Raw genomic sequence first — 10,037 nt, 5'->3', positions numbered from 1 at the left:
GTTTCTGACAAAGAGCTGCCAGAAACCTGTGGAAAAGATGCAAGCAGTTCATAAAAGGGATGCCTATTTCATTTTAGTTGTCCTCGGCACCCAGTCAGAGGCAGACTTGGGGGCGGAGGTCATTTGGAGCAGAGAAGTACCCATGGGAGTGTGTCCCTTTCCACCACCCACAGTCTTTCAATTGCAAATCTCTCCCTCCCACCTGCCTTCCCCCTTCCAATATTTGCATTTATAACCTTGCATTGCAGGAGTCCAAGCGGGAGATAACCAGAGCATGCACTACTCTGGCGAGACAGACAGCGAGCAGGGAGGGTCTCCGCCTGCGTACCAGATGGAGCTGGTAGACAGCTGCCCTGGACACAGAATTGACCTTCACCTCCATGGACAGCTGTGAGTCCCAAATGACTCCCAGGCTGCGCACCTGGTCCTTCAGGGGCGCAGTTACCCCATTCAGACCAGGGGTGTTAGCCGCCATCATCCTCCAACCACCACCAGACATTCACACAGGACCTTCACCGCCTTCCTTCATTGGTTATTACTATTATCTCACAACATGTTCAAACCTGTGCTGGGTGGGAGGCGACATGGTCAATGAAAGCCCGAACACCAGGGATGTTCTGAGAAAACAGAAGCACACCCAAACTGCAACTCCCAATTATTATTGGATCTTCCTGCCAAGCATAAAGGGTAGACCATTATTGAAAGAATGTCTCTCCCAGAGTGCTAGAATGACATAAGTAATCTAATGAGACAATGTGATATATGTCATTTTTACTGTACATTATATCCCGTGTCAACCTACGGGTATGGCTTCACTTGCAAATGGCCTTAACAGGCGTGACATGTGAGTCCCTTTCAGGTTTACATGAAACCACACATCTGGGAAGGTGGATACCAGGTTATTATTTATTGAATATCTATATAACTTATGGGACAAAAGGGGGGGTGGGAAATATCTATAGTGGTATCTTGGTTCTCAAACTTAATCCATTCTGGAAGTCCGTTCCAAAACCAAAGCCTTCCAAAACCAAGGTGTGCTTTCCCATAGAAAGTAATGCAAAATGGATTAATCCATTCCAGACATTTAAAAACAACCCCTAAAACAGCAATTTAAGATGAATTTTACTAACAAGACCATTGATCCATAAAATGAAAGCAATAATAAATGTACTGTACTATAGAATAAATAAGACAGTATTGCAGATGATAAAAAATAAATAAAAAATCTTACCTACAATGATGATAGTCATTCTTTGGATGGGGGCCTTTATCCATTTCCACAGTCACACAATCAATCAATAGCCGAACTGGGTTCCACATAGTCACAAAACAAAATAAGCAAAAAATCCTCAAAAACAAAAAGGCCAAACTGAATGCATTCCAGAAGTCTGTTTGACCTGAAATATTCAAAAAATAAGGCACAGCTTCTGATTGGTGCAGACGGCCAGGAAACAATACCTGACGGCCACATTGGATGTTTGACTTCTGAAAAGCATTCGAAAACCAGAACTTACTTTCGGGTTTTCGGCATTTGGGAACAAAGGAGTTGGACTACCAAGGTTCCAATGTAGTATCTATGTCTGAACTGTAGTTAAATGAATATAAAATATTTGTGGTTCCTGCAGAACCTAAGCAAATTTCTCTCCAAAGGAGGGAACTGTTAAAACCAGGGATGGGGGAGGGCAGTTAAACAACTCCCCCAAAATTCCAAGTCCCCACCACAGCCTTGAACTAAGGTCAGAACAATGAGCCTGAAGAGGCTCAGAAAAGCCGTCTATAAAATTGAAGTGGATACCGTGTATCCTCTGTTTCCTCGGACTATCCAATATAGAAACAAAATAAAAAAAATCCTTCCAGCAGCACCTTAGAGACCAGCTAAATTTGTTATTGGTATGAGCCTTCGTGTGCATGCACACTTCTTCAGATCCAATATAGAAAACTGTAAAAACTTCAAATAATCGCCAAAATTCAATGGTTTGACGGATTTCCTTGGCTCCAAGGGCTAATGACTCCTCCAGAAGAGGGGGGGAATCCAGGTCTCCCCTGCCTCAGGAGGCGATCAAAGGCAGCACATACCCTGGCAGAAACCCATCGGGATGGTGGGTCAAATCCTGATACTTTCAAAGGAGAAGCACAGGAAAGCCTTGCAGCTAGGGGGCTTGAGTAAAGACTTCTATTGTTCTTTGAGCAAGAGGGTAGTTAAAAGGTGTGGGAAACTGGGGTTACTGACAGGGGTGGGTGACAGTTTCATGTTTCTTTATGCCAACCACTCCTCTTCTGTGTCATATCTGTGATGTATTGATGCTGCTTTTGGAAATGTATTATGGGAAAGTGGGAGGGAGTCTTAAAAGTCCACGCAACCCCACACTCGGGGTTCCTACTCTTTGTGTATTTGAACCTTGTTGCAACAAATAAAGATCAGGTTTACTGACTGTTGTTTTGCTTCTTTAATCTAACTGGAGGCTCCTTCTTTTGCTGACCAGAGGGACTCGCGGGGAGTGGCACCCCAACAAGCTGGGCAACGGAGTAATCCCGCGCCCCAATATTTTTTCCTTATCAGCCTTTTCCAATGACACTGACTAGAAGCCAGCAATGGAAGGTGACTCAGTTGTGAAGAGAATGGCTGCTTAAGGCAGGAGAAATTCTGGTGCCCAAAAAAGAGCAACATCCTTGCCAAAAGGTTTTAGTAGGCTGCAGTCCACTATGCAGTAAGGATGAATGAAGCTGTCAATTTTGGTTTCTCTCATTTTTTCATTTTCCCAATTTTAAGTTCTCCATATTTCCACAGCAGTTTGCATTAAAAAAAATATTAAAGATTTTCTTGGGTAACAAAAGTATGTGCATTGTCTCTTTTTTCAGATCTTGCATTTTAAAAAATGTCTTCAGCAAGTTAATGCAATTTTCTCCTAATATATGCATTTTTGCAAAGCAATTTCCCCTAATGCAATGCATTTTGGTATATTATATTCAATAATATATGCATTTTTATGCACACCTTCCCCTAGTATGTGCATTTTTGTACACATTATTTATGACCAAATTTGGAGAAGTGGAGAAGTGTGAATTTCAAAGCACAGCTGCGTTTTGGTTTGCAAATTAGGTAAGTTTACCTTTAAATGTGTACTGAATCAACTTTCTCCCTCAGTCCTACTTGTAAGTGAATCCTATGGAATATAGTAGGACTTAAAAAGGTAAAGGTAAAGGTACCCCTGCCCGTACGGGCCAGTCTTGACAGACTCTGGGGTTGTGCGCCCATCTCACTCAAGAGGCCAGGGGCCAGCGCTGTCCGGAGACACTTCCGGGTCACGTGGCCAGCGTGACATCGCTGCTCTGGCGAGCCAGAGCCGCACACGGAAACGCCGTTTACCTTCCCGCTGGTAAGCGGTCCCTATTTATCTACTTGCATCCGGAGGTGCTTTCGAACTGCTAGGTTGGCAGGCGCTGGGACCGAGCAGCGGGAGCGCACCCCGCCGCAGGGATTCGAACCGCCAACCTTTTGATCGGCAAGTCCTAGGTGCTGAGGCTTTAACCCACAGCGCCACCTGCGTCCCATAGTAGGACTTACTTCTTAGTAAACTTGCATTAGAACAGTTTTCATACAAAATTACTCATTCTTAAAGGAAACACAAACCCCTGGAACCTAGTACCACTTGGAGATTGGGGCAGGTGCAACAATACTTTAGATCTCAGTGTTAAAGCCATTTATGTTGCCTGTGGATGTCACAACTTAAATCTATTTATATTATATAGTTATATGTTATATATTGCTTAGACTGTCTTGTTTTTTAAGATATTGTTAAATTGTTCCTTCCATTCTTCTCCCAGGCCTAAGAAAGCAATCAGTTACATGCAGAAGCCTCATGCTCTAATGATTTAATGTAGAGCAGTTTCCCTTTTGACAAGACTTTGAATAATATATAAATTGAAACTGAATCCTGGCAAGACAGAGGCATTATATGTTCCAAGTACTTGAGTTTAGGAGGTGCACTCCCTTGCAAGGAGCGGGGCCAAAGCTTTAGGGTACTTCTGGACCTGGACCAAACATTGTAATTGGAGGCTCAAGTTAGAGCAGGAACCCCTGCCCTCAGCTGCAAGCCCAGGGACCCCAAGGTTCATCTAGTCCAACCCCCTGCAATGCAGGAATCTCAACTAAAGCATCCATGACAGGTGGCCATCTCTTCTCTGCTTAAGAACGTCAAAGGAAGGAGAGTCCACCACCCTCTGAGGGAGAATGTTCCATTGCTGAACAGCTCTTACGGTCAGAAAGTTTTTCCTAATGTTTCGTTGGAATCTCCTTTGTTGCTACTTGAAGCCATTGGTTTGAGTCCTACCTTCCAGAACAGGAGAAAACAAGCTTGCTCCCTCCTCCATGTGACAGCCCTTGAGATATTTGAAGATGGCTATCATATCTCCTCTCAGTCTCTTCTGTTCCAGGCTAAACGTACCCAGCTCCTTCAAGCACTCCTCATAAGGCTTGGTTTCCAGACCCTGGTTCATCCTGGTCGCCCTCCTCTGCACATGTTCCAGCCTGTCCTTCTTAAACTGTGGTGCCCAGAACTGGACACTTGGCTCCATATGTGATCTGACCAATGCAGAAGGAATTACTTCCCTTGATCTGAACACTAGACTTATGTTGATGCAGCTAAGAATAGCATTACCTTTTTTTGTTGCTGTATCACACAGCTGACTCGTGTTAAGCATGTGGTCTACTAGGACCCCTAGAACCTTTTCACATGTACTGCTAGTAAGCCAGGTGTCCCCTAGCCTATATTTGTGCATCTGGTTCTTCCTGCCTAAGTGCAGAACCTGACATTGGTCCCTATTGTGCCCAGTTACTGTTACACTGCAACATTTTGTTGCAACGTCCAAGTCCCAACTAATGCCAGGATGCCTAAGCTAGGTCAGATTTGCCAACATTTGTGTCCTTGCACAAAGACACAAAAGTACATTTTGTCAAACCTTAAAATATAATATGATGCATCCATTTGGGACCTCCCTCTCATTCTCATCCCATCAGAGGTAGAGAGTGTGGTTTCAATTGCAATCAGCTGTGTCCCTTTGCATCTCATTGGAATCGGTCTTGAGGGGTATAAAAGGCCCTTGATAAGGAAGCTGGGTTTCCCCACCTCTCCACCCAGTGTCTTCTGCCAGGAAGGATTTGTAGGTGGGCCTTGTGGCAGCTTATTCATGGTAAGTATCTCCCCCCCCCCCATTATGCTTTTGCAATCTCTAATCCTTTGAAGCCATGTAGGAGTTTTATAGTACTATTTTGGGTATCTTCTGCTTTGTAAATTTCTCTGCCTGGTTTTACCACCACCACCATTTTCTGGCCTCAAATCTTTGGGTGCAATCTCTTTCAGACTGGGTTGCTAGCATGGTCCTGCTCTTGCAAGTCATGGCAGAAGCCCAGACTTGCAGCTCTGTGGAGCCTGCCTTGCTGCACAGGATGGGGCTGCAACTCATTATGGTTCTCCACAGTGTTGTGGATGAACCTGACACACCTTTCTTGTCTAGCTTACCAGGGACTCCCTGAGAGGGACCATTAAAGCTTCTAAATTGGTAACAACATTAAAAAAACTTTGATTTTAAGGTGAACTGAGGGCTGAATTCAGTGCTGGATTTATGTATATGCTAAACAAGGCATAGCTTAGGCCCCCACTCTCTTGAAGGCCCCCACAAAATTTCCACCATTAATATACTTCTTCTAAACTGTATTTCAGTTCAACAATTACTTTGATAAAATATATTTTGTTATGTGCAAATGGCTTTAGATACCTGTTAGGTCCATAAATTACCATATAGCATATTCAACACACAAAAACAGCGACAATTTGTTGTTGACAAAGGACAGCTGGACATCTAAACGGCCCCATTACCTTCAGGAGCTTAGGGCCTCATCAAACCTAAATCCGGCCCTGGCTAAATTGGTGGAACTGTGAGACCAAACATTTGCCTTTCTACTGATGGTCGTTTGGAGAATGATTCTGGTGCAAGAGAGACAGTGTCTAGGATGTGGTTTGGCCCTGGATGTTGAAAGCCTCTGAGAGCCGATGTTTTCTCTGTCTTCAGGCTCATCCAGACTTGCTTTTGTGACACATTTCTAGGCACAGGTCTGGGCTTCCAAGTGCTCTCTGGTTTTTTACCCTGGCACATTCCCCACGAAAACCCGCTTTTTACTGCTGATTCTGAGGAAATGGCAATCTTTGAAAAACCTGAATTGTCATGTGTTCTGATTCAACATTAAAGAGCAGGTCTTCCTGGGGAAAGTGCCAGGTGTGTGTGTGTGTGTAGCGCTGGACACAGAACTTTAAAACACAGACCTGTTGTCTAGAAAGCACGGTACAAAAGGCAAGCGTGGTGGAGCCCAGAGTACCAAAGAAAATAATTGTGACCCAAATAAGCATGTCCTATCTGCTGTGATTATCTATACAATTTCAGGGTGTTGGCAAACTTTTTTTTTTTTTTTTTTTTTTTGCCTTTTAGCAGATCAAATTGCTTAATTAGAGGCAGATTGAAAATGGGCTATTAAAGACTGCAGAGCTAAGCAGGTCTGATTGCACTTCACTGAGGTTTAATTTCAAGTAAGCATGTTTGGGATCATGGAGTGTCCCCACTTGATGGGTGTGGAGCATGTGCAGAGTGCTCCATTTTTGGGACTCACCAACTTGTGTCCTACATGCATGCTTGAACTAGGGTCAGGGGTCTCAGGGTAAGTTTCAAAACTTCTGAGAAGGTTAACCTAATAGCTTCTAATGGTCCTGTCCCACTGGTTCATCCAGCCCACCAGGCGTGGCTGACACAGGAGGGAGCTGCCCCACTGGCACTAGAGCAGTGGACTCATTCTGGTGGATGCTTGGAGCCCCACAACAACTGGAGGGACAGGGCTCCCATACCGAGGGGGAGCACCCAGATTTACATCCTCCTTCGGCCATGGAGCTCAATGAACTCCATGGCAGTAAGACAACCTGTTACTGAATGTTTGTTGGACCCTGTCCAACCTGCTGCATTGCAGATGTTTTCAAGTTATAACTCTAAAAAGACCCAACCAGCATGACAGGGAGGATGGGAGTTGCAGTCCTGCAACATATGGAAGGCACCAGATGTTTTTGTCCAAAGTCTGATTTGAAGATCAGGACCAGAGATGGCAGACGCTGGATTGGGAGCCTATTGGGAATAACCAATCCACAAGCTTGCACTACACCCCTGAAATGAGTTTGCATCTATTATTGTTTCAGCTTTGCTTGCGGAAAGTCTCCAAAGGCCTGGGCCAACTTGAAGCCTACATCGATGCAGAAGAAGGTGTGGCTTTCCAGATGGATAACAACCTGATCTGGGACTCATTGGATGGCCAATACACATGGGCCATACAGGGTCTAACTGAAAAGTTGGCATCTAGCAAATTCTGGGTCACTTGTCTGCCTATGGGAAAGGTTATGCTGAGAAACTGGGCAGGGAAGTATCTCGCTGCAGTGGCTATAGGAGAAAACCCAGTACACTTCCCCATCCAGCCTGTTCAGTACTCAGAAGATCCATCTTTGCAGTTTGAGGTCTTTTACAAGGGCAATAGGGTAGCTTTCCAGGCCTACAATGGGCTGTTCTTGACCAGGACATATAGAGGGTTCACTTCAGTTGAAGCAGCCAAGTTGGTCGCTGATGATTCCTGTTATTTCCGCCCCCTGATTGGAGACCTCCTCCCCCCAAAGTTCAAAATACTGAGGGTGATCACAAGCGATCTCTCTCACATGATATACCACCACTCTGTCTTCGATAAGCAGGTCTACGCCAACCGGGGGGAAGCAGCAGTGAGGCACACTTTCGACATGACTTGGGAGACTACCGTTGCAGACACCGTTTTCTGGAACAGTCTGTGGGGGCTTGGTGTGGAAACTTCCTGCCACTTCACTGTTGAAGATGCAATGCCTCGTTTGGAGTACACGGAGAACAATGACCGAACCGTCCTTGTGCAGAGGAATATTTCTCAGAGGCTCACCCAGGAGGTGCTGGTACCCCCCCACACTGAAGTCTTGGCCAAGCTTGTTGTCCACAGAAATTCTACGGCTACTGTGTCATTCACAGCTGTCATCCAAAAGGTGAAATCAAATGGGGATGTGGTGATGCTGAACAAAGGTGGGCTCTGGAAGGGTCTTGTCTACCACGGGGTCCGTCTGGAGATCACCAAGCGGAAGCTGAGTGAGCGCAGACTTCTTGAGGAATGCCCCCTCCTGTGATGTTATGGGGAGTGGTGTCCTTCCAAGGGGGCCACGTGGACTGGGTGGCAGGTGGCTCACCCCTGGAGAAACCTAGCTACGGCTGCTCAGATTCTGGACCATCCTGGTCCGTTGTCCCTTTGAAGACTATTCCTGCTTATCAAGGCAGGCAAGGACTGCTTCCTGGCTGTCTTCTGGCAGATCCTTTCTACCTCCCAGGTGCCTGAAAATGATGGCTACCTTTTTTACGACAAAGAGGAAGAGAGCTCCTTGCCTTTTTAGCATAATTAACGCAACTTAAATAAAATGGTGAATTATTTTTTTGTCTCTAAAAAATGCCTTCTGCCTCCTTGTGTGTGTGGATAGGTTTAGAGTAGGGACACTTGTGGGGGAAAGAGTCACTGCTGCTGCTGGAAAACATCCCAATTTCAATGGGAAAGCTGTATGGAGAATATTTAAAGTAACATTTTGGCTGCACACAAACCATAAATTTCAAGCACGTGGCTTCCCCCAAATAATCCTGGGAACTGTCATTTACTCCTAAAGGTAAAGGGACCCCTGACCATTAGGTTCAGTCACGGACAACTCTGGGGTTGCGGCGCTCATCTCGCTTTATTGGCAGAGGGAGCCGGCGTACAGCTTCCAGATCATGTGGCCAGCAGGACTAAGCCGCTTCTTTTTTCCCCCCAATTTTTTTTATAATCATAAATAATCATTAAATTTATTCCAATCTTCCTGATACTCCTCCTCCTTCTGGTTGCGGACTCTTCCGGTTAGGTCAGCTAGCTCCGAAAAATCCATCATCTTCATCTGCTATTCTTCTATTCTTGGTAATTCTTGGGTTTTCCACTTTTTAGCTAACAAAATACGAGCAGCAGTTGTGGCTTACAAAAATAATTTAACATCTTTATTGGGCAATTCCAAACCTGTTATTCCAAGAAGAAAGGCCTCTGGTTTCTTTATAAATGTATATTTCAACATTTTTTTCAATTCATTATAAATCTTTTCCCAGAAGTCTTTCACCTTGGGACAGGTCCACCACATATGATAAAAGGTTCCTTCCTTTTCTTTACATTTCCAACATATATTGTCACAATTATGATATATCTTTGCTAATTTTGCAGGAGTCAAATACCATCTATACATAATTTTCATTATATTTTCCTTTAACAAAGTACATGCAGTGAACTTGACCCCTTTCTTCCACAATCTTTCCCAATCCTCAAACATTATATTATGTCCTACATCTCTTGCCCAATCTATCATCACAGATTTAACTTGCTAATCTTTTGTATGCCACTCCAACAATAGCTTGTACATTTTAGATAAATTTTTACCTTTAGTATCCAACAATTCCATTTCCAACTTAGATTTTTCAAAAGCAAAACCATTTTTCTTATCCAATTTATCCAATTCATTGATCTGGTGGTAATGTAACCAATTTAGCTTACCTTTAACTTGATCAAATGGTTTTAATTTGTAACCTTCCTCTTCTTCTTTTAATAAATCATAATATCTCAACCATTTCGTGTCCATATTTATTTTTTTCTGGGCCTTTGCCTCCATTGGTGAGAGCCATCTGAGCATCTTTAGATCATCAGCAAAGGCTTTTAATTTATATTGTTTCAAATCTACTGTAATACCTTTGACTTGTTCATCTTTTCTAATCATAGACCTCCAGGACTGAAATAAACAGCAGAGGGGAAAGTGGGCACCCTTGCCTGCTTCCCTTCTCAATTCTAATTTCCTCTGAAACCACATTATTTACAATAATTTTAGCTTTTTGTTCTAGATAGATCACTTTAATACCACTTTAAAAATCCTGACCTA

General features: G+C 44.0%; 1 protein-coding gene across 3 annotated transcripts; it reads left to right on the top strand.

Moving 5' to 3' along the window:
• The first annotated feature begins 2,587 nt into the window (after nucleotides 1-2,587).
• On the top strand, nucleotides 2,588-8,357 carry LOC310835035 (uncharacterized protein). Of its 3 annotated transcripts, XM_083719705.1 has the most exons (4): nucleotides 2,588-2,708; nucleotides 3,826-4,258; nucleotides 7,236-7,299; nucleotides 7,776-8,357. In XM_083719705.1, the coding sequence occupies exons 3-4, from the start codon at nucleotides 7,288-7,290 to the stop codon at nucleotides 8,226-8,228; spliced, it is 465 nt and encodes a 154-aa protein (XP_083575831.1). In that variant the 5' UTR covers nucleotides 2,588-2,708; nucleotides 3,826-4,258; nucleotides 7,236-7,287; the 3' UTR covers nucleotides 8,229-8,357. The 3 variants fall into 3 exon arrangements, with proteins under 3 accessions (XP_083575831.1, XP_083575829.1, XP_083575830.1); XM_083719703.1 differs by having other exon boundaries at nucleotides 7,236-8,357; XM_083719704.1 differs by lacking the exon at nucleotides 2,588-2,708 and having other exon boundaries at nucleotides 3,807-4,258; nucleotides 7,236-8,357.
• Nucleotides 8,358-10,037: the final 1,680 nt, after the last annotated feature.

The sequence above is a fragment of the Podarcis gaigeae genome, assembly GCF_964106915.1.
Source record: "Podarcis gaigeae genome assembly, chromosome: 17".
Classification (NCBI taxonomy): domain Eukaryota; kingdom Metazoa; phylum Chordata; class Lepidosauria; order Squamata; family Lacertidae; genus Podarcis; species Podarcis gaigeae.
The sequence above is the reverse complement of the archived record's forward strand: the minus strand, read 5'-3'. Positions and strand labels throughout refer to the sequence as shown.